This window comes from Vanrija albida (genome assembly GCF_041260175.1).
Source record: "Vanrija albida strain AlHP1 chromosome Unknown contig_3, whole genome shotgun sequence".
Lineage (NCBI taxonomy): Eukaryota > Fungi > Basidiomycota > Tremellomycetes > Trichosporonales > Trichosporonaceae > Vanrija > Vanrija albida.
In genome coordinates this window covers 1,865,597-1,887,590 of record NW_027191422.1, presented here as the reverse complement: position 1 = coordinate 1,887,590, position 21,994 = coordinate 1,865,597, and the positions used below count along the sequence as shown (strand labels likewise).

The 21,994-nt window shown below is 64.4% G+C and overlaps 9 protein-coding genes and 1 non-coding gene across 10 annotated transcripts; 4 read left to right on the top strand and 6 right to left on the bottom strand.

Moving 5' to 3' along the window:
- Positions 1 to 398: 398 nt before the first annotated feature.
- oca3 (Inositol phosphatase SIW14) lies at positions 399 to 1,452 on the top strand (the record flags this gene model as incomplete). Its single annotated transcript, XM_069352541.1, has 4 exons — positions 399 to 516; positions 557 to 765; positions 804 to 1,039; positions 1,158 to 1,452. 4 exons carry the CDS (start codon positions 399 to 401, stop codon positions 1,450 to 1,452), a joined length of 858 nt encoding a protein of 285 aa, XP_069209959.1.
- Positions 1,453 to 1,640: 188 nt separating this feature from the next.
- On the bottom strand, positions 1,641 to 3,408 carry Q8F55_004016 (uncharacterized protein; the record flags this gene model as incomplete). Its single annotated transcript, XM_069352540.1, has 4 exons — positions 1,641 to 2,517; positions 2,555 to 2,714; positions 2,776 to 2,975; positions 3,011 to 3,408. The coding sequence occupies 4 exons, from the start codon at positions 3,406 to 3,408 to the stop codon at positions 1,641 to 1,643; spliced, it is 1,635 nt and encodes a 544-aa protein (XP_069209958.1).
- A 536-nt stretch (positions 3,409 to 3,944) lies between these two features.
- On the bottom strand, positions 3,945 to 5,338 carry RCH1 (LRR receptor-like serine/threonine-protein kinase RGI2; the record flags this gene model as incomplete). The annotated part of the gene is made up of 2 exons (XM_069352539.1): positions 3,945 to 4,494; positions 4,530 to 5,338. The coding sequence occupies 2 exons, from the start codon at positions 5,336 to 5,338 to the stop codon at positions 3,945 to 3,947; spliced, it is 1,359 nt and encodes a 452-aa protein (XP_069209957.1).
- A 641-nt stretch (positions 5,339 to 5,979) lies between these two features.
- On the bottom strand, positions 5,980 to 6,859 carry Q8F55_004014 (uncharacterized protein; the record flags this gene model as incomplete). The annotated part of the gene is made up of 7 exons (XM_069352538.1): positions 5,980 to 6,146; positions 6,181 to 6,328; positions 6,477 to 6,503; positions 6,542 to 6,619; positions 6,677 to 6,702; positions 6,749 to 6,776; positions 6,833 to 6,859. 7 exons carry the CDS (start codon positions 6,857 to 6,859, stop codon positions 5,980 to 5,982), a joined length of 501 nt encoding a protein of 166 aa, XP_069209956.1.
- A 1,218-nt stretch (positions 6,860 to 8,077) lies between these two features.
- On the top strand, positions 8,078 to 13,659 carry Q8F55_004013 (uncharacterized protein; the record flags this gene model as incomplete). Its single annotated transcript, XM_069352537.1, has 2 exons — positions 8,078 to 8,431; positions 8,653 to 13,659. The coding sequence occupies 2 exons, from the start codon at positions 8,078 to 8,080 to the stop codon at positions 13,657 to 13,659; spliced, it is 5,361 nt and encodes a 1,786-aa protein (XP_069209955.1).
- Positions 13,660 to 13,977: 318 nt separating this feature from the next.
- On the top strand, positions 13,978 to 16,135 carry Q8F55_004012 (uncharacterized protein; the record flags this gene model as incomplete). Its single annotated transcript, XM_069352536.1, has 9 exons — positions 13,978 to 14,059; positions 14,120 to 14,266; positions 14,365 to 14,553; positions 14,616 to 14,834; positions 14,873 to 14,946; positions 15,000 to 15,268; positions 15,322 to 15,446; positions 15,484 to 16,050; positions 16,116 to 16,135. 9 exons carry the CDS (start codon positions 13,978 to 13,980, stop codon positions 16,133 to 16,135), a joined length of 1,692 nt encoding a protein of 563 aa, XP_069209954.1.
- Positions 16,136 to 16,256: 121 nt separating this feature from the next.
- Positions 16,257 to 17,199, bottom strand: Q8F55_004011 (uncharacterized protein; the record flags this gene model as incomplete). Its single annotated transcript, XM_069352535.1, has 3 exons — positions 16,257 to 16,952; positions 16,988 to 17,109; positions 17,142 to 17,199. The coding sequence occupies 3 exons, from the start codon at positions 17,197 to 17,199 to the stop codon at positions 16,257 to 16,259; spliced, it is 876 nt and encodes a 291-aa protein (XP_069209953.1).
- Positions 17,200 to 17,406: 207 nt separating this feature from the next.
- Q8F55_004010 lies at positions 17,407 to 17,494 on the bottom strand. The gene has a single exon. It is a non-coding gene; the product is annotated as a tRNA-Trp (tRNA).
- Positions 17,495 to 18,370: 876 nt separating this feature from the next.
- On the top strand, positions 18,371 to 19,705 carry CPA1 (Multifunctional pyrimidine synthesis protein CAD; the record flags this gene model as incomplete). The annotated part of the gene is made up of 1 exon (XM_069352534.1): positions 18,371 to 19,705. The coding sequence occupies one exon, from the start codon at positions 18,371 to 18,373 to the stop codon at positions 19,703 to 19,705; it is 1,335 nt and encodes a 444-aa protein (XP_069209952.1).
- Positions 19,706 to 19,858: 153 nt separating this feature from the next.
- GGA2 (ARF-binding protein) lies at positions 19,859 to 21,650 on the bottom strand (the record flags this gene model as incomplete). Its single annotated transcript, XM_069352533.1, has 5 exons — positions 19,859 to 20,890; positions 20,935 to 21,144; positions 21,189 to 21,405; positions 21,445 to 21,532; positions 21,590 to 21,650. 5 exons carry the CDS (start codon positions 21,648 to 21,650, stop codon positions 19,859 to 19,861), a joined length of 1,608 nt encoding a protein of 535 aa, XP_069209951.1.
- Between the last annotated feature and the right edge of the window lie 344 nt (positions 21,651 to 21,994).

Below are 21,994 nucleotides of genomic sequence, written 5' to 3'. Positions count from 1 at the left end.
AGACAACCCACCAAGGGCTCGTTGACCCGGAAAGCACCCAGCGGCGCTTTAAAATAATCCCGTAATGCCGAGGGCATGGGTGGGAGCGATGTATGGTGCACATGCCCTTGCACTGTCACTTTGTACAATGCATGCAATGCCAGTTACGATGTGCACACGTCTGTGCATAGTGCATGTATGCATGTCTTTGTGCGTGAGGGCCAGGGGGGCTGTGGTAGCTGTGGTAGCTGTGGTAGCTTGCACCGTACGTCGATACCAGTCTCAAGCCTGCCTCTGCTCGACGCCCGGCGGAAGCAAATCCACGTGGGCCCCCACGCGTCACCGTCGTCGCAGTCGTCGCTCTCGATGTCCACCACAAGCGTCGGCCTCCACCCACCTCCACGACCACAAGCACAACCATGTCCCAGGCCGACATCGACCAGCTCGCGCGCTGGCGGACGCTCGGCGCGCGCAACTCGGAGGCGGTGGTGCGGCTCGCGCCGGGCGTGCTCCGGGCCGGCGGGCTAGGCGACACTGGTGAGTCCGGCCCGCCGCTATCCCCCCTAACGAATCCCAGAGTGGGCCGTCCGCGAGCAGCTCGCGATCGCGGCGCTCGACCTGGGCCGGATCAAGCTCGCGACCGAGCAGATCAATGCGCTCGAGGCCAAGTTCCGCGCGAGCCCGCGCGTCGACCTGCTCCTCGGGCTGCGGCTCGAGGCGACGGGCGACGTCGAGCGCGCGCAAAAGGTGTACGCTGCGCTGCTGAAGAGCGACGGCACGAATGTGGTGGGTACCGGCTTGACGGAGTGGTGCTGAGCGCGCAGTCGGCACACCAGCGCGTCATCGCGCTGAGCGCGACGCCGGCCGAGACGATCCAGCGCCTGCTGGCCTACCTCGACACGTTTTACGCCGACCCGGCCGGCTGGTCGCTCCTGGCCGAGACGTACGCCAACGAGGGCGCGTACGCGCAGAGCCTGGCCGCGCTGGGGCACTTGCAGCTGCTGCAGACGTGGGACTCGCAGGCGGTCGTGCGCGCCGGCGAGACGGCGTACACGCTAGGGTAAGTCGCCTGTTGGGGGGAGGGAGGGAGGGAGGGAGGGAGGGAGGGAGGGAGGGAGGGAGGGAGGGAGGGGAGAGGGAAGAGGGAGGAGGTAGCCAGCGCCCGCTCACACACCCAGCGACTACCCCCTCGCGCTCAAGTACTTCCTGCGCGGGGTCGAGATGGAGACGCCGGGCGCCGGCGCGGCCGAGGGCCACCGCGGCCGCGCGTGGTGGGGCGTCAAGCTCGCCGCCCGCCGCCTCCTCGACCCAAAGTACCGCGACGGCGAGACGTCGCTCCCCGAGGCCGAGCGCTCGTCCGACGCCCAGGTGCGCAAGCTCGACGCGCTGGCCACCGAGCAGCTGCTTGCGCTCGGCGGCGCTGACCTCGCCGAGAGGAGAGCGGTGCTGGGCGAGGCAAAGGCGGCGCGCTGAGACGACGCGGTAGATACTTGTAATACGTAGAGATGTGACTTGCACATGAGACTGTGGCCATCTACTCGGCCCCCTCGGCGCTTAAAACCACGCATGCATAGAAATGACAGACGATTATCAGAGTCCTCGACCCCATCTAGTGACCCAGTATGGCCTAGTCCCGGCCCACGCCACCCCCGTCTCCCTCCCTACGTCTTGCCCGCGAGGCGGCGCTCAATGACATCGGCGACGACCTTGCCCACGACGGTAATACGCTCGCTCTGGAAGTCCTCGGGGTAGTCGACCTTGGGCTGGTTGGGCGACGTGTGGGCCTCGTCGTGCTGGATGGCGTAGTGGCGGATACCGAGGTGCGTCGCAGTCCACATGTAGTCGTGGGCGAAGCCTCCCTTGCAGAACATCTCGATGACGGCCGAGCGCGGCGTCGGCGGCATCCACAGCAGGTGCGTGAGACCGTTGCCGTGCACGCCGAGCATGATGGTCGTGCGGCCGGCAATGGCAAACTGCTCCTCCTTGGAATACTTCTCGGCGTCGACCTCGAGGAAGTCAAAGTCGACAGTCTTCTGCCTCTCCTTGATCGCCTTGAGCAGGTCCTCGTGCGACTCCTTTGTCAACGAGCGTCGGCCGCCCTGGCGAGAGATGTACGTCACGAGCGGCTTGTAGTTGCCGGCGGGGGCCAGTGCCTTGGGGTCGGTGCTGCCCGGCGCCGACGAGTACTTCTCCCAGATGTCGGGGTTGACGGCGCCAAAGCCCTCGAGGTTGCGGTTAATAATGTCCTCGTCGAGGCCCGACCAGCGGAGGATCTGGCGACGTGCAGGCTCCCAGAACCAGCGCGACGCCTTGCCAAACGCCACGGCACCGGCGTACGTGCGCTGTGTGGGGCCGGTGAACTCTCCGCGGAACGCAGCCGAGCGGTCGGCGAGGATGGCACGGTCGAGGACGTAAGCCTTCTTGCGCGACTCGGTCTTGGTCGACGCCTTGATGTCGTCCCAGTCCTCGGGGTAGAGGAGGGCGATGTTGGGAAACAGGGCGTACATGAGGATGGCGTTGAACTTGTGGCGGTCGCGCCTGGCATCAGCTCTGCTACCTGCGGCTCTGCACGCACCATTCCCTAACGTTCTGGTGCAGGAACCAGATGCGGTCGGGCGGCGTGAACGTGGCGCTGTGGCCGTGCTCGTCAATGTTCTGTGCCATGTCCTGCGCGGCGTGGACGCGCCACGACGCCAGGAGGATCTCGGCCGCGAAGTGGTAGTAGTGGTCGAGGACTAGAGCGTCAGCGGGCACAACTTGGCCGCACGCCACCGCCCACCGCGCCGCCGCACTCACACTGCCCATCGTTCCACAGCCACGTCATGCCGCGCATGCGCTCGACGTTGTTGCCCCACAGCTCGTGGGCCTCGGCGGGGGTCATGAAGATGATTTCGTTGCCGATGGGCTCGCGGGCCTCGATGTTGCCCGGCTCGTCGAGCGACGGCAGGCCCGTAGACGTCATGAGGCGGAGTGCTGGGTAGTCGTCGCGCTTGTCACTGGGCGTCAGCTAACGGGCATACCCCCGACTCACGTCACGACGACCATCTGCCCGTTGTAGATGTAGATGCGCTCGAACATTGTCCAGCCGGCCGTGTGCCCGAGCAGGACGGTCGACCTGGCGGCAAACTCGTCCGACTCGGCGCCGTCGTCGTGGTCTACGCCGTCCGACGAGACAAAGCCAGCGGGCTGCACCGTCTCCTCGAACGTCGGCTCGCGGGCGACGGTGTGCCCGGCGCCAGCGGGGCCAAGGATCGCGCCCCACTTGCCGAACCGGCTCCCGCTCTTGCTCGAGGGGCGGGGCACGACGGCGTTGGGGTGCTGGCCGGGGGTGAGGAAGAGGAGGGCAAAGGCGAGGGACAGCACGATGAGGAGCACGTCGCGCCGTGTTGGCCTGAGCGCGCGGCTCGCAGCTGGGCCGATGAGTGCCATGGTGCGCGGGGGGTGGATGAAGTTGTGCCAAGAAGATGCAACTAATGTGCAGGGAAGTCGGTGTCTGCGGTGGCTAGTTGGGGGTGGGTGGGTGGGTGCGAGTCCTGAAACCTGTCAGTATTGGCGCGACAGGTGATCTGCAAGTGGTACAAAGTGCACGGCCTGGGCAGGCCTGGCGCGAACTGAACCGGCGACTCACCTCGATCTTTCTTTCAACGCCTTGTCAAAAAGTGCAGTGAGAAAGAATGTCAAGAAGGTCGCGTCAATGCTTGTTACGTTGTATTTGTTCTACACTTGCTTCCTTGCCCAACCGGCTGCCGCGTGCCGTTCCTCGTCGTCACTGAGCGACAGCCGCGCCACGTCTCTGAGAAAAAGGAACAGAGGCGGCAGCGGGAACGCCAAGGCGGCAGTCGGCGCGCAGGATACACTCGATGCGGGAGCTTAATGGCCCTCCCGCCTGGGATTTACAGCGGGCGGGCAAGCACCATGTAACCAGCAAATGCATACAACGTCTCAATGACGCGCCGAGATGAAATCTATGCGATGTGGCGGGGCGGTACGTCGGCGGCGCTGGCGGCGCTCCCTCTCACCGATGCAGCGTCGGCGTCCTTGGACTCTGTCGCCGGGTCAGAGTCCGCCTCCTTCGACTCGGTCGTCGCAATCGTGCGGTCGTCGGGCGTCGGCGCCTCGGCGTCGGGCACCTTGTCCTGCGCCAGCCAGCGCTGGCACATGGCAATCAGTACCTGCCCGACGAGGATCTGCTCGACCGTGTACAGGATCATCGGGACCTGGATGAGCGCGCGCGTCATGTCGGTGGAGGTCGTGTACATGGCCGAGATGAGGGGGATGCCGAGCGCCTGCGTCTTGGCCGGGGCGCAGAACAGGATCGAGATGGTCTCCTTCTTGTTGATCTGCTTGAAGATGAAGGGCGAGAGCCGCGTGAGCGCTGCAGGCGGGCGACAGAGGTAGAACGACAGCGCGGTGAAGGACACGCAGAGGACAATGTTGATGAAGATGTTGAAGACGATGGTCGGCGTGTTGATCGTCTTGAGCGCGCCCGCGGCGAACGCCGTGCAGAAGGTGGACCTGGGCGTCAGCTGGGTAAAACAGCTCCAACTCACCACACGAGAGCGACGAGACACAGTGACCCCGCCTTGGCCAGCTTGAACGTCTGCAGCACCCAGCTCGTCTGCTTTGGCCAGAACCAGCGGATGATCTGCCCGACGAAAAGCGGCACAAACACGGTCAGGCCCATCTGCTTCATGACGGTGCGGTAGAGCTGGGGGAGGTGGTGCGTCGCCTCGGCGGGGAGGTACGGCTTGAACGCCGGCACGGCGGGGAGGTAGAGCTTCGTGAGGAGCAGCGGGGTGATGAACGGCCCGAGAAAGTTGCCAATGGTCACGGACACCATGGTGGCTGCCTCGTCGCCGCCCGCGGCGCGCGTCATGACGACGTTGCTCGCAATCGTCGTGGGCAGGCAGCCGGTCGCGACGAGGCCGACGAGCGTCGGCGCCGAGATGTTGCTGTTCGTGTGCGCCGCGACGCACACGCCGAAGAAGACGGCAGAGGTGAGCAAGAACGACATGACCTGCACGATGAGGTGCAGGCGCAGGTTTTTGGCGTGATACAGCAGCTTGTCGAACGGCAGCGCTAGCCCGGAGACGAGGAAGATGACGACCACGGCGCCCCAGGTGACCGTCCACTGCGCAGCGATGTGCCCGCCGCGCTTGCCGACCGAGGGGAAGAAGTAGGCCAGGAGGATGACGAGCCCCATGGCGATGAGGAGCCACTGGTCGAGCAGGAACGAGAGGACCTTGCGCCACCACGGGCGGGGGCGGGGGGCCGGCGCGGCGGCCTTCGCGGGCGGGGTCGTTGGGCTAGTCGGCGTCGTCGGGGTGGCCGGCACAGCGGCGGGGGTAGCAGCGCTCATCTTGATATTCTCGTCATGAGTCGGGTCGAGTTGAGAGACACTGGGCAGTTGAGACAGGTGAGAAAAGCTTTGCGCGCCAAGCCCCGCGCCCATGGCGGCGGCGGCGGTGGACCTGGCGATGGCGACAGGCCTCGCCAACAAACGGACCAGTCCCGCGGCCAACACCCGCTTCGGCTACTTGCCGGCTGCGGCGTCGGCCAGCTCCGGCGCCGCGGCCATGCGCCGGCTCCGAGCTGCCACGCCGAGGCTGCTGCACGTGAGCGGGCGCGGGTGCTCGTCTTGGGTCTTGTGCATGTGTGCATGCTGCCAAGGTGGAGGTGTTGTCAAAAGGCTTGGCGCTTGGCGCTGTTGTTGTTGTATGCAGGTGTTGAATACGACCGAATCGCGAGGCACGTAATACGTCGCGACCCGCGGTGTATTCCAGATACCCAGCTCTGCCACAACCCGACTTGATCTGTGTGGCTTCGCTCCAGCCAGCACGACGACACCTCCATGCCTGCCTGCTCTACCGATGCCAGAGCATCTCTACAACCGCGCTCCGTGCTCTACCATGCTCCCTCGCCCTGCGCCACGGCCAATCGCACCGTGCGCGCCGCCAACACCGAACCCCGGCCGGGCGACGCGGCACCCGCTCCGACCCGCTACGCCTTCTTGTGGTGCTTCTCGACGAGCGGGATCTCGGTCTCGCCATCCTCGCTGAAGTTGACGGTGGGCTTGTTGGCGCCCATGTGCTTGGTGTGGTTGCCAAAGGCGACGAGCTTGCCGTCTGGCGAGTGGAAGTTGACGCGGGTGTAGGCGAGGGTGCGGCCTGGGCGTGAGCGGGGGAAGGAAGGGCTACTCACCAAGCTGCACCACCTCGCCGATGCCGATCAGCTCGTCTCCATCCCGTCCTCCCGGGCGGACAAACTCGCATGAGATGTTGACCGACGCGCCGGTCGGGGGCACGATGCCGCGGGACTGGAGCGCGAGGGAAGTGACAGTGTCGGTGAGCTGGGATGTTAGAGCGTGCTCCGTTTGTTGGCCCTTGGCCTTCTTCCTCGCCTTCCTCCTCCCGCTCGCTGCGCTCAGAGTTGGACGACTCCCCCGACCCGCCTTGCTGCCCCCATGCTCGCTCGCCTGCCTGGCACCCCCGACTCACCGAGAGCAGCACGCCTCCGTGCACCGTCTTCCTTGTCAGCGCTCTGACGTCACTCGCATACCCACGTTATGGTTGTTGAGGTGCTGGTGTCCAACCTTTAGCGTCGTGTGGACGTATCCTGGGCGAGCAGAGTTGACCACGAGCTGGGTGTCTGGTTAGTGGCTGGGAAGCAGCAGCAGCTCGAGGAATGCTCCACTCACCGATCCGAGGACTGTCCCATCGTGGCCTGGGTGCCTGTGAGCTGCTTGGACGGTGAGAGCAGCTGTACGTACCACCTTTGGCGAGCGTCTTTGCCCAAGTCTGAAAGTGTGAGTGTGGGTGTGGGTCAGGTGGCGTTGTTGTTTATTGTTGCTTACTTTGCGGACGAATGCGAGACAGGCCATTGTAGTGGTCGTAGTAGTAGTTGTAATGTGGAGGGAAGGATGGATGATTGACTTTACTTTGGGGTAGGTAGTTAGGTTATCGGCCTGATGTGGGGTGGGTGAGGCTGGGTGGGTGACTGGGGTGACTGGGCCTGGCTGGCCAGACTCTGGTTTGTCGCTCAGGGCTCGTGCCGCGGCGGCGGCGACAAATAGGCAAGCAATAGGAAAGCCAAGTTTCTGGGTGCTAATACAATCCGAACGATTTGAGCGACCAAGTTGCAAACTAAGGGACAACACAAAGGGCGAAACGGGGGAAAAGGGGAAGGGGAGTGTCTCACGCGTGCGCACTCTGCCCTGGCGCGCCTGGCGCCTGGCGCCAGCGGGCGGCGCGCAGGCGGGCTGCGGGACATGAGGCGCGAGGCAGGACAACCAAAAGTCATCCCGCGCGGCGCCAGACGGACCGACTGACCGACCACGGCGACGCGGGCTGGGGGCGTGGGCGGCGCGCTGCGGCGCGGGGTCGGCGACCCCTAGTTTTCATAACGAGCCCAGCGCCTAGCAGGGGGAGAGAGAGAGCCACGGGCCACGGGCGGGCGACGCTCGCTCGTTGCAGGTACCACAGGGCAGGCACGGCCTCTCACCCACCTCGGCTGCTCACCTCACAGTGCTCTGCCCAAAAGAAGGTCTGGACAACGCGGTCGGCACACAGCCAAGTCCCAAGTCGGTCAACGCTCGCTCGCCGTCGTCGTCGTAGTCGGTCGTCTCTTAGGTACACTACTCTCGACACGCCCACCTTACGACACTACACCCCCACACGCTCGCTCGCTCGCTTGACCCGACACTGTCTCTCACCCTTTGTCTGCAATATCCATCATCTCATCCATCTTGTGTGTATCGTCACGACAACCGACAACGACGACGATAAAGACGACGACCACTGCCGCCGTCACGCTACCACTGTACCCCTACCCTACTCGTCTTGCACGCTCGTACTACCCTCTTGCTCGTTTCCGGTAGCCGCATCACCACCACCAGCACGCGCGCCAGTTTCCCTTCGCGGCACAGACTCTAGACCCCGACGTGCACGCACACTGTATCACGACCACTGCGACACAGACTTGTCAAACGCCCCATCGCACGCCCATTGCACCTCGCACCTCGCACCTCCCCCCATGAGCAGCTCGTAAACCAATCTACCCCGCCGCGACTCGACAAGCCCCCACCCCCACGCGACTGCCCATGGTCGTCACCGACACGGTGACCAAGGGGCTCGTGCCCGCGACGCCGACAAAGAAGGAGAGCCGCCGCAGGTCGTGGTTTGGCCTCGTGACGCCGACGCGCAACAAGGAACGCGCAGCTGTCATCAAGGCCTCGGTGCCGCCCGTGACGCCGCCAAAGGACGAGGCGGTCGAGGAGCTCGATGTCACGCCGGTGCGGCCGAGCGCTGGTACCGGCGACGGGTCATTGAGAGACTTTGCCCCCTACTTTGACCAAGACGACCCGAACACGACGGTCAAGAGGCGTGGCCATGTTGACGAGGGACGTGACGCGGTGCGCGCCGCGTTGGACGAGGGCCGTGAGGGGGATGGGCCGGTGCGTCAAATGGACAATGCGACCCTTGCCATTTTATCGAGGGGGAGTACGATCAAGCCGGTGAGTGGGGAGCGCAGGGAGAGCTAGCTAGCGAGCGGGCGGGCGGGTGAGCGAGCGAGCGAGGACGGGCACGCGCGCACCTGCGCACGGGCGACCACCTACCTCGTCGCCGCTGGCCTGGCCGCGTCCAACAGACTACTCCAACTGACACTTGCACGCAGCCAAAGCAGCCATTCTCGTCGCGCATCTTCTCGCGTAGTGCTAGCTCTGCGACAAGCAACAGCAACAACAGCACCGCCAATGCCAGCGCCGCCAGCACTCCAGGCGCCGTCGACATGACTTCAAAGCAATCGCTCAACCCGGCGACGACCATTGCGTCAGTCATTACTCCCTCTCGAGTGCCCAGGCGAACATCGTCCATTAGACCAGGCGCAGAGACGCCAGTCGACGACGACGACCCAGACTCTTCACCAGTCAACAAGGCCCTTCCTCCCATTCCTTTCCACGACCCCTCTCGACCAGACGTCTTCTCCTCGCCGTCACTCCACATCCGTGACGGGTCCCTTCCCTCGCTCCCTTCGACAGACGAATCAGGCCCAACAGCATTGTTTGTCGACGCCTTCAGCATCCCGAGGCATCGCCGCGACGAGTCTCTGCCCTCATTGCCGTCAGCCTCCACCACAGACTCTACCCACTCCTTCCTCCAGTCTCAAGACCACCACATGGCACGATCCGGCTCTGTCCCCGTCCCGGTCCCCAACTCGCGTCCTCCCCCACCTCTCGCCCCCCTCGCCCCCACCGACATTGTCGTTACTCCCAGCAGCCCACTCGACAGGGATCCTTTCGAGGCGACGTTTGCGGCGCCCGGCCGCTCACGACCTGGCTCGGCACCCGTCTCGCGCAGCCCGTCGTACCATGTCGCTCCGCAGCGGTCCGAGTCGCCGACCCCGACCAACGCTCGTTCGCTCGGATTGGGCCTGCCCAGTCCCTCGCGGCGACAGTCGGCCCAGCCTCAGCGGTGGCCTAATGGCCAACAGACCGTGTCCATGCCATTACCCGAGACGGGCAACCGTGCCGTCAGCCCAGCGACAAAAGTCTCGTTCATCTCGCCCAACGATGACAAGTCGCACGACCGCGAGACAAAGGATCCCATCAAGATCAAGCAGCCTAGACCACGCAGTTTTTCGGCAATCTTCAACCCCAAGCCGCCGATCTTGTCTCAGGACACTGACGATGACGAGCCTCCACCAAAGTTCAACTGGTTGAATGTACGCAAGACCATCAAGCGACGTCGATCCGAGAGCAAACTCAAGAAGAGCGGCGCCGTCTCGGATAACGAGGACGGAAGCGGCAGATCGATCTTCAAGGAGCGCAACAACCGGTCTACCCCAATGTTACTAGGCGGACGAGGAGCCGCCCCGCCCATGCCAGGTCGCCCGGCGTCTACGACGCCAGGAGCGCAGTCGTCCACCGCGTCCTCATCATTCATGGCGTCTTCGTTTACGCTGCCCGCCCTCGAGCAGTCTCAACCGTTCTGGGAGAAGGGCGGACAATGGACGGCGAGCCCAACGGCCGAGGTCGAGGAGATGTTCTCGACAGAGACTGATTCTCGAGGGTCACACACGCACGAAGGTTCTACAAGGGACTCTCACTCCCTACGACGCGAACGACCCCGTCTGGAGACGAGCGCCTCGCAGCGGTCGTCATTAGCTTCTGTGTCTCCTCTTGGATCTCTGCCAGAAATTGGCGTCCCCCCAGCCATCGCAGAGAGCGCACTCGAGCCCCCGCCCCCCGTTCTCAAGGCTGCTGTGGCTGGAAGAGGCCGTTCGCTGTCGGACGCAACACGCAGGCAGCACTCGTCGCCGGCACTGTCGCCAGCGCTGTCCTCGGCGCCTCGATCGCCATGGGGCATGGGGTCTGACGTACCACCGAGCCCCAATCGGCCACCGCTCTTCACTCATCAACAGGGAAGCACATCGGCCCTCAACAAAGTTCGAAACGCCCTCGGCATGTCCACACGGCCAAGAAGCAACAGTGGACTACGATATGGCTCCGCGGATGAGCGAGACCGGGAAGATTCCACAGACACCCCTTATCAGCGTCCGGAGTCATCCGCGTCCTCGTCGTACGCATCGCCGGCATTGGCCCCCGTTCGCATCCGGCCCGAGGACGTACCGCAGGTTTCAACCGTCGCGCTTCACTCTGTGCAGGTTCCTGATGATGACCGGCGCATTGTCATCACCGAGACACCAGAGCGTTCACCCCGCTCGTCGTACACTGCGTCGCTCGCATCCAGAGGCACACACCGCTCCCACACTGCTGATCCTCACTCGCTCCAGCCTGCTCCTCGAGCACAAAGAGCACGTGCTTCGACCATCGGTTCCGGAGCCTCGTTTGCGGGTACTTTTGGCCAGCATCAGTCCTTGTCCACCACCTTCCTCCCTGCGACAGCGCAGCAACAGCCCCTCTTCCCCACCGCCGCCACACCGCCACGGGCACGAACTGGCTCCATCCGCAGGTTATCAACCGGTCTCCTGCGCACGGCTCCCAACTCGCCAAGACCGACAGGTGGCGGTCTATTTCCGCTACCGGCGCGCACAAGCGGTGGCGCTCTTGGCGGTCGCGCGTCCCCGATCCCCGGTGTCGACGATGGCCCCGGCGGCATCGGGACTCGCCGTGGGTCCATTCTTCCCCCAACATCCGAACAGTCGTCGCCAGCGCCCGTGCCAGTCGAGACCCTGGCCGATGACGACCAGACCGAGGAGGAGAAGAAAAAGGCCTTCAAGGCGCTCATTGAGGTCAGGGAGGACGACACCCCAGAGTCTTGGCTTGAAAGACTTGATGGTGTTAGCCGGCGCGAGCTGGCTGGAGTCATTGCCCACAGTGCCGACAAGTTCCACGCCGATGCCCTCAAGAGCTACATGGGCCGCTTCGAGTTCACCCACATCGCCCTGGACGTTGCTCTTCGTCGCCTGCTCATGCACATGTCCCTGCCCAAGGAGACACAGCAGATCGACCGCGTCATGGAGGCGTTTGCCAGCCGATACGATGTCTGCGAACCCGGCCTGTTTGGCGCCAAGGATAACGGCTACGTTCTTGCCTTCTCCATGATGATGCTGCATACAGACGCGTTCAACCGCCACAACAAGAACAAGATGACCAAGGCCGACTATGTGCGCAACACGCGTCTCGATGGCGTGCCCGAGCCTGTCTTGGAGGCGTTCTACGACAACATCACCTTCACCCCGTTCGTGTTCATCGAGGACGACAGTGAGGCCGCTCTTGCCGCTCGAGGGGGGTCTGTTGTCAACCTCAACGCTCCCGCAATGCGTCAAGGCAAGATCGACGTCTACGACCTCATCGTTGGCGGTCAGCTCGGCACTCTGAGAGTGGACATCGAGCAACACATCCCTGCCGACAGTCCGTTCTCGTGCATGGGGACGCAGCCGTTCCTCGATGTCGACAGGCTGCAGCGCCAGTTTGCCAACTCTCTTCCTCTTCAGTTCACGACCCCGAAGACGGCTCGCCGCAAGTCGTCTGTCGTCAACCTCACATCAGCACTGGGAGGGTCTGGCACTCCCAAGACCCCGCCAGCTGACTTCTCCACCCTCAAAATCACCAAGGTTGGCCTCATCAACCGCAAGGAAGATACCCTGGTGAACGGCAAGAAGCCGAGTGGGCGCAAGTGGAAGAACTGGAGTATGGTCCTCACTGGGTCCCAGCTCTTGTTCTTCAAGGACACGGTGATTGCGCTCACCCTGGTTGAGCGCATCCGTGCTACGCGCCGCACCAACCCCGACGACCCCCTGCCGACAATGTCCGACTTCCAGCCCGACGAAGTATTCACTGTCAAGGACTGCGTTGCGGTGTTTGATCGCGAGCACCCTGTCCCCGAGCCCTTGCACACGTTCCGTTTCGTCATGCCCGACGGACGCGAGTACCTCATGGAGGCGCCGGACGAGTACCAGATGAACGAGTGGCTCACGTTGATCAACTACGCAAGCACGTTCAAGTCGGCTGCCATTCGGATGCGCGCGCCAGGGCTGAACAGCGAGCATGCTGTTTTGGCCGGCGCTGCTGCTGCCGAGTCGCACCGACGCGACCTGGCGGATGGCACGACCCCACCCCCGACAAACAACTCGCAAACCCGAGCTGTTTTATTTGCCGACGAGCCAGTGGCCGATGCGCGGCCCAAGCTTCGTCGTGTCGGAAGTATGCGTGCTAGCCCTGCGCCGGTTGTCGACATCACTGGCGCCAACGACGTCGTGGTTGGTGGTTCGGAGCAGCTCGAGGCCGTCATCGGCCAGGTCAAGGCAGAGCTGGCGGCCGGCCGGGGGCAGCCTCAGCGCACGTGGTCGATGCCGACCGAGTCGGACACGCCGCCCAAGACTTCGAGAACAGACGCGATCACCGAGCGTATCGGCAGGCTGCGGACCGAGGCAGCTCCGCTCGAGCAACGCCTAGCCGCCAACCTGCGCATTGCCAGAAACCTCGCCATCCTCACGCCATTCCAGAAGACGACACGGGATCGGATCGAGGCTCAGCTTCCCGAGCTCGCGACGCAGATCCGCACCGACCGCATCCAGCTTGCCAAACTGCACTTATGGATCACGATGCTGCTCAAGGACCAGGATCGCGACCAGCGCGACTGGGCCCGCGTGCGCCACGTCGCGATGCAGGCCGCAACGCAGACATTGGCAGCACCACAGCGGACTTCCAAGGCGGATCGCCGCGCGACGATTGCCACCCCGATCACCATCCCCACACTCGCGCTACCCCACGATGACTGGGAGGACAGGTCTCCCAACGTCTTCTCGTCGAGCCCCAACGAGTTCCCCCTCTTTGTCCGCCAACCCAGCGACGACGGGCCGCCTTCGCGCGACTCGCGCGACTCTCGGCAGGCGAGCCAGCGCAACTCTGGCTCCGACTATGACGGACCTGGCTCTGCCCGCCGCCCGTCCTCCGAGTACCTGTCTGCGTCGTCTGCGTTTGGAGATGAGGTGGACAAGGCGCTGGGCCAAGGCCCCGAGTTTGACGAGTTTGTTTCTCTCGAACCGTCTCCTATCGAGGGCGTCTCTGCCAGCGGACGGAGCACGCCCGCGCAGGACGAGGCCGAGCACTGGCGGCAGACACGGGCGGCAACAAAGGTCAGCCTCGCCAGTCTGCCGCGGAGCGGCTTTGCCGACTTTTCCCAGAAGCTCAAGTGGGGCGCAGCCAACAAGGTGTAGTGTGTACATTCTCATCATCATTCCCCGAGGGACACTATTTTGCATAGAGCATTCTTTGGTTGTACGCGTCGGGCAATGGCACCGCATGCATTGGTGTGCGAGGCTACATAAGGAGGATGGGGGTTGCGGCGGCGGGTTGGGGGTGCCTGTATCTGCCACCTCGCTTGAGTCGATCAGCCAAGACGATTGCCCCGCCAAATGCACCCGCAGCCGCCGCCGCCCGTGGTGCTGCCGACCATCAGGTCGGGAAGCACAACGACGGGTTCATCAACTACAAGTCACCACCTTCCTCACTCTCCACCAAACACAAAGCTCAACATGGCCGCGCCGCTGTACGTGACGCAGTCTGGCAGGCTCTTCCATGCCGGCCTCATCCTTATCGCCACCGTCGGCCTCCCTGGTACGTGTTGTCGCTGCCGCCGAGCGGCCTTCCTCGTGACAACCGACTGACCGTCCCCAGCCCGCGGCAAGACGCACATCTCGCGCGCGCTCGAGCGCTACCTCCGCTGGATGGGCGTCAAGACGCGCGTCTACTCGCTCGGCGACTACCGCCGCAGAGTGCTGGGCGGCGCGAAGAGCGTGCCTGCAGACTACTTTCAGACGAGTGGTGAGTCGTGAGCGCGAGGGAGCGAGCCTGGGCAGCGGCGCCGGGCGAGCGAGCGGGCGAGAGTAAGGCGTGGTGCGGAGGCTGACGCCCAGCTACAGGTCCAAAGTCGTCCGAAACAATAGCCCTGCGCAGCAAGATCGAGCGCGAAATGGAGGAACAGATCTGGAACTTTTACAACGAGCAGGGCGGCCAGGTCGTCATCTACGACGCCAACAATGGCAGCAAGGAGAGCCGCAAGCGCTGCCTGGAGGCGTTTGGGAGCCAGGGCGTGCATGTCATTTTCCTGGGTACGTAGCGAGCGAGTCGGCTCGGTGGCGAGCTGTGTGAAGGCGACGACTGACACCCCCAGAATCCCTGTGCGACAAGGACGACATCATCACGGCCAACATCCGCAGCGTCAAGCTCTCGTCGCCCGACTACGCTGGCTGGGACACGGACCGCGCCGTTGCCGACTACTGGAACCGCATCAGAGACCAGGCCAAGACGTATGCGACGGTCACGGCCGACGAGGGGCCGTACATCAAGGTCATGAACGTGGGCGAGCGGATTGAGCTCAACAAGATTGAAGGTGGGTGCGGCACACAAGCACACAGGCTAACGCGCCAGGCTACCTCCAGACGAGGTGCTGCTTCTTCCTCATGAACATTCACACGCGCCCGCGCACCATCTTCTTCGCGAGAGTGAGTTCTGTGTGCGGGCCCAGGAGACCAATCGCTGACACTTGACTCACCAGTCGGGCCAATCCCTCATCGAGCACTCGTACAAGGCCGACTCGGACCTCTCGCCCGCCGGGTGGGAGTACGCCGAGAGACTCAAGGCCGCCGTCATCAGCCGCCGCAAGGCGCTCCGCGAGGAGCGCAAGGCCCGCGGCGAGACGGTCGGTGAGGAGTCGCCGCTGCTCGTGTGGACGTCGAGCCGCCGCCGCGCGCACCACACGGCCTGGCCGTTTGTGCATGCTGGCTACAAGGTGGTGCAGAAGCCGATCATGGGGGAGATTAATCCGTGAGTGGGCCGAGGTGCCGCGGAGGCCGCAGAACCCGTGCTGACTCTGGCAGCGGCGTCTGGGACGGTCTCTCGTCGCAGGAGGCCATGGAGCTGTACCCCGATGAGTGGGACAGATTCCTCGCCGACCCGTACGCGCACCGCGCTCCGCGCGCCGAGTCGTACCACGACCTGAGTGGTGGGTAAAGCCGTTTGCTCCTTGACTGACCCACCAGTCCGCCTCGAGCCCATCATCTTCGAGCTCGAGCGTTGCCAGGAGGACCTGCTCATCATCGGCCACGCGTCGGTGATAAGATGCCTGCTTGCGTACCTCGTCGGCCTGCCGCCCAGCGAGGTCCCCGCGGTTGAGATTGCCCGCGGCGACCTCGTCGAGGTGACGCCAACGTCGTACGGCGTCGTGTCGAGAGCGTTCCACTTCTGGTCGGGCGAGGGCCGCGGCGATTCGGCCGGGCGCAACCTGTACGAGAACTTTGCCGAGGCGGGACACGGCGGCGGCAGTGGCGTGCTGCCGACGTTTGCGGGCGAGGCCGAGAACATTGAGCGCGAGGCCGAGGAGGAGGAGGCCAAGGACAAGCAGCTCAAGGCGGACCTCGTGCGCGCAAAGCTCAAGAGCAGGCTCGAGTCGGGCACGATGGATGGGTGGCGCTCGGCGCCGCACGGCAAGAACGGGGGCGCGTCGCCTGCCGAGCCGATCTCTGCGGCCGAGTCGTCCACGGGCGAGTCTGCGATCACCGAGGGGAATCTCGACGAGGCCGAGCTTCCGTCGGTGAGAGAGCGCGCAAGTGAGTGGAGTGGGCGAGTCGACGCAGTCGACGAGCGGCGCCATGTTCGTTGCTGACACGCCCAGTGAGCATCCTTAAGATTTAACACGGCCACGCGGGGCCAAGACAACACGTAGAATGACCAAAGATTGTATGAGAGTGTAATGCAGAGACATGTATCGTGCGGGGCGTCGTGGGGTCATGCAGCGGGTGCGTGGGTCGTGGGGTCATGCCGCGGGCCGCACAGCGGCGAGGACCTGGTCCACGATGGCGCCGGCGTCGGCGCCCGCCTCGGCGTCTACCAGCCCGCCCAGAGCCCCCGCGTCGGCCAGCACAGAAAAGTGCGGGCTCTTCCCCGCGCGCACCCAGTCAAAGTCCTGCACCTGGGCATACTGCCCCCCCTCCCGCGCGGGATGCGGGCCGAAGAAAACGGCGGAACAGCCCTCAATGACGGGCAAGCTCCCGACGTGGAGGAACACGGCCGTCTCAGAGCTGGCATGCAGGCGGAACTGCTGCGCGCCGAGGAGCAGCACGCAGCGCGTGAGGCCGGAGAGCATCGCGCTGCCCCCCAGCACTGGCGCGAGAACGACGCACTCGCGCAGGTCGTGCGCGTGCAGCGATGTGAGGTGGGCCGACGCGCGCAGGTCCACAACGCAGCGCGACAGCGAGGAGAGGGTGAGCGTGTAGCTTTCGGTGTGGGGCGCGTAGTCGGCGGCCGTTAGGCGGGCGTTGGCGCGGGAGGAGAGCGTGTACGTCGTGGCCTGGGCGGCTGGGGCTGGGGGCGGGGTCGTCGGCGCGGCTGGGGCTGGGGGCGGGGCGGGCGGCGCCGGCTTGCTCGCGCCGGCGCGCTTGAACGCAAACTTTGCCTTGGGGCGCTCCTTCTCCCGCACGGCCTTGAGCGCGGCCTCGAGCTCGCGCACTTGCTAGGCGTGTCAGGAGTGGATGTGGCGCAACTCACGAGTTCGAGGCTGCGCTGGTCGTACGCCGGGAGCGTCGGCAGCGCCGCGGCGAGCTCGGCCCTCAGCGCCGTCAGCCGTGCGCCAGCGCGCGTCGGGTCGGTGCCCAGCGCCGTGGTTATGTCTTCCATCAGCTGGCTCGGGGGGCGCGCTCACCGGCTTTCGCGGCCTGGAAGGACGCGTAGAACTCTGCCGCGGCCGACGTGCTTGCCATTGTACGTGTGCGCTGGAGAGGTTTGTTGTGGCTTTGGCGCGGATGTCTCGACGCGATCGATGCAGGAGCCACCTCCACCGAGCTTGGGGCTTTACGTAAAAGCGTGGTCGAAGGCGGCAAGTGCCTCAACCTTCTGCTCCGTCCGCTCCCGCGGCCTGGCGGCCGCGCTCGCAGCCTGCTCACAAAAACGTTGCGCTGGCGACGCTCCCACCCCTGCCCGACTTGAACGGACGACCTTGAGGATACACTATTCCGCGATTGGAATCTCACGCTCTGCCAACTGAGCTAAGGGGTGCTGTGATTTTGGATTGCGGGGGTTGCTTTGGTGCGGGCTCTGGGACAGCCTGCGCGCTACTGCAACACCTACATTTGCCTGCTTCCTGCTTTGCCAGTCGACGAAGGAAATACAATGTCGATACACAGGCCGCCTCGTCGCCGCGAGGACAGCAAAATACAAAATAATCCACCACCCTCGCCACCTCCCTCGACACCTTCCCTGCCACACAACACGTGTACGCCGCCAATCCCTCCGCTGCCACCATCACTCGGGCGCTCCTCACTGCGTCGTGTGCCACCGGCCCGACCAACCGGCTCGGGATCCGGCCGCTACGATACATTCCAGCGCATGCACACGTCGTCGTCACAGGGCGCGACTCGCAGGGCGCGGCGCGGCGCGGCGCGTGCACCATAAGCGCGTAACCCGGCCCATCGACGTACCAACCAGGCGTCGGGAAACGATTTGGTCCCGCCAGTTTGGCAGGCCGACGAGTCGAAGATTCAGAAAAATCCATAGCCAATGGGTGGTGGCCGGCTGGGCGGGCGCGAGCTGCTGCAACTCCTACGCCTCGATAACACCTTCCTTTCCTTCTCTCTCTCTCTCCACCACACCACACAACAACCAGCTACTCCCCGCCCGCCGCACGCACGCGCCTCGCTCCCAAGCCCCAACCCATTCCCCAGCCCTGTCGATGCTGTGGACTGAACGTACTTCTGACGAGTGAGTCGGACGGACCATCGCCACGAGTCGACGCCAGGTCTTATCCGCAAGACATGGCGGGCGCGCATACCTACCCCCTCGCACCACCACTAACCACCTACCCCAGCTACCTCTCTGACCTCGTTTTTACCCTCAGCGATTAAACACATCGTACCCCCCCGGAAACTTTTAAACATGTCGTCCATCCTCCGCCCCCTCGCAAAGACGGCCGTCGCGGCCACGGCCCGCCGCGGCCTCGCGACCCCCACCACCCTCCCCCACCAGAGCCTGCTCCAGACCGTGCTCCCCGCAAAGGTGCCCGCCGCCCTCTTCCTCAAGTCGGGCCAGGAGTACCACGGCACCGGCTTTGGCTCGTCCAACTCCAAGTTTGGCGAGACCGTCTTCAGCACGTCGATCACGTCGTACACCGACTCGCTCACCGACCCCTCGTACCGCGGCCAGTTCCTCGTCTTCACCTCGCCCATGGTCGGAAACTACGGCGTCCCCTCCAACGCCCCCCTCCCCGACACCCCCGGCATCCCCTTCCTCGAGTCGGACGGCATGCAGGTTGCCGGTGTGATCGTCTCGGACCTGGCCACCAAGTACTCGCACTACCAGGCCGTCGAGTCGCTCCACGAGTGGTGCGCCCGCTACGACATCCCCGGCATCACGGGCGTCGACACCCGCGCCATCACCACCCTCCTCCGTGACCAGGGCACCACCCTCGGCCGCATCGCTATCGGCGCCGACGAGGTCGCCAAGGGTGCCCCCGCCCAGGACGCCTACTGGGACCCTTCCAAGGAGAACCTCATCTCGCAGGTCTCGACCAAGCAGCCCTACGAGCTCAACCCCAACGGCAAGGGCCCCAAGATTGCCGTCCTCGACTTTGGCACCAAGGCCAACATCACCCGCTCGCTCGTCAAGCGCGGCGCCCGCGTCACCGTCCTCCCCTGGGACTTTGACTTCAACACGGTCCGCGACCAGTACGACGGTCTCTTCCTCTCCAACGGCCCCGGTGACCCCATGTCCATCTACGACACTGCCATGCGTGTCCGCCAGACCATCGCCGAGTGGAACAAGCCCATCTTCGGCATCTGCATGGGTCACCAGATCCTTGGCATCGCCGCCGGCATGGAGGCGTACCGCATGACCTTCGGCAACCGTGGCCACAACCAGCCCGTGCTCGCCCTTGCCAACTCGGCCTCGATCAAGGCCGGCCGCGTCTACGTCACGTCGCAGAACCACCAGTACGCTCTCAAGCTCACCGAGGACTTCCCCGAGGGTTGGGCGCCCTTCTTCATCAACTGCAACGACTCGTCGGTCGAGGGCATCATCTCCACGCCCGAGTCGGGCAAGCAGATCTGGGGCGTTCAGTTCCACCCCGAGTCGGCTGGCGGCCCTCTCGACACCATTGCCATGCTCAGCGACTTTGTTGACGCCTGCGCTGCCGGTGCCACTGGCGGTTCGGCTCACATCGGCGCCGACCAGGTCAAGGTCAACCCCCACCACGTCTCGCAGGCGTCGGCCTAGACGCGTCGCCGTGTTTAGCGGTACATTGTACAATTAACAGCACATGCACATGTTTATACAGAGCGCCGGCTGCAGAGGAGTTTGTGGGTTAGTCGCACGAAGCCGACTGCGACACCACCCGCAACATGCAAAGATCCATAACTCTACAACGCATTAACCCATGAGGTCGACGAGATCGGCAAACGCGTCCGGCTTCTTCTGCTGCTGCTGCTGGGGCTGGGCCGGCGCAGGCGACGACGTCGCCGAGTGGCCGTTGCCGGCCGGGACGGCGTACCCTGTCGCCGTAGGCGTGAGGCTGCCGCCAAGCCCAAACTGCGCCTGCTGAGGCGTCGCGGGCTTAGGCTGCTGCTGCGCCTGGAACTGGCCGTACTGCTGCTGCTGGTACTGAGGCTGGCCAAACTGCTGCTGCTGAGGCTGGTACTGCTGCTGGGGCTGGTACTGCTGCTGGGGCTGGTACTGCTGCTGAGGCTGGTACTGCTGCTGCTGCTGCTGGAATCCGCCGCCGTACGCAGGTGCCGGGGACGACGTGTTGAAAAAGTCCATGGGATTTTGCTGTGGTCTCGACTGCGAGGGGCCCGAAGCCGGCGCAGGCGACGACGAGGGCGAGGGCGCGAAGAGGTCCAGAGGCAGCCCGCCGGCCGTGAAGCCGGGGTTCGACGCCGATGGCGCGGCACCAGCGCCCGAGGGCAGAGCCAGACCGCCGCTCGCGGGCGTGTCGTCGTCGTCGGCAAAGGCGTCGAACGAGATGAGGTCGTTCTGTTTTGGCCGCGCCTCGGCCTGCTGGGCGATCGCGTTGGCCGCAGCCCAGTCGCCCTTCTTTGCCGCCTCGTACCGGTTCAACGCGTTGTTGATCAGGTCGTTGCACAGCAGCAGACGGTCCACCAGACCCTCGTGCTCGCCCGTGTCCTCCTCAACCCATTTCTGGATCTTGGGCCGCGCACCACGGCACGCAGCCGCAACCTGGTCGTACACGTCGCCCTCGAGGCCGATGCGCTCGCCCTCTTTTGCGTTGTTGAGCATGTCGTTGAGGAGGATCGCCTTGCTCTGCACCTTATCCAACTCGTTAAGCGTCTGCTTCTCGTAGTCGACAACAGCCTCGGGCTCGGCGCCCGCAAGGTACTTCATGAGCTCCTGGGCGGCCGCGAGATCACGGGGCGTTCCCCGACGGATGAGCTCCTGGAGTTTCTGCCTACGTCAGTATCGCCCTTTCGCGAACAGTTGCAACTCACGGCACTCTTCGCCGCCCGGTCCTCCTGCTCCAGCTCCTCGGGTGACTTGAGGTCCGCGTTCGGGTTGCTCGTCGCCATGGCCGTGGCCGCGTCAAACGCCTTGAAGCGATAGCCCTTGTAGCTCAGCAGGCGGTGCATGTCGCGGATGTGGACCAGGTCGTCCTTGTACTTGGACGTCACGCAGAGCGTGTTCTTCCACTCGTGAATGAGCTGAGTGGTTAGAAGCAGGCCAGCACTATCGGCAATTAACTCACCTCGAGGATGCGGCCCATGACACGGCCCGTGACCATCGGGGGACGTTCTGGGAACCGGCGAACCAGCTCATTCAGGAAGTCCTTTGTGCTGATCTGGAGGTGGATCGGGTATCCACAGTTCTTGACCAGATGGTCGAGGACATTGAGCGCAAGCAGCGCCTGGTTGGGGTTGCGCGAGTTGATGTACTGGACCAAAGCGGTCGTGGCTTCTCGTGGCCTGAGTTGTGAGTTGGCGGCGCAGACAGTATGAACTCACGTATTTGCCTTCTTCCGGTTGATGTACTCGGCGAGCTCGATGTTGACCATGTCGTTGGGCGCGAGGAGAGTTGGGTCGCAGGCCTGGTCTGGGGCGTGTCAGCGGAGGTCCACAGAGGGCATGCGGCTGCAGCCGGCCAACGCACCGACAAGGGCCTGGACAGGCGACCTGCTCGCCCAAGGACGGGCCGAGGTAGCAGGCAACATTGCGGCGGGGCGGGCGGGGCGGGCGGGGCGGGCGGGGAAGGGCTCCGAGGCCGCGAATAGGCGGTGTGCCGTGTTGTGTAGTGAGCGCGTGGGGCGTTGCCACGGGCTCGGTTCTAGTGACCTGGCGTGCTGTAGGGGGTATCGGAGCGAGCGAGCGGGCGATGCGCGCGGCGTTGCCTGCCGGGGTGGTTGGTGGAGCGGACCGGAGTGATGAACCGAAGCCAGCGATTGCGGACGTGTCTTGGATGGCGTCGCCAGCGGTGACCGCGGCGCTGACGCTCATCGTGACTGACTGACTGACGCCCGCCCGGCCGATACATTTGGCTCCGCTGTGGAGGGCCACG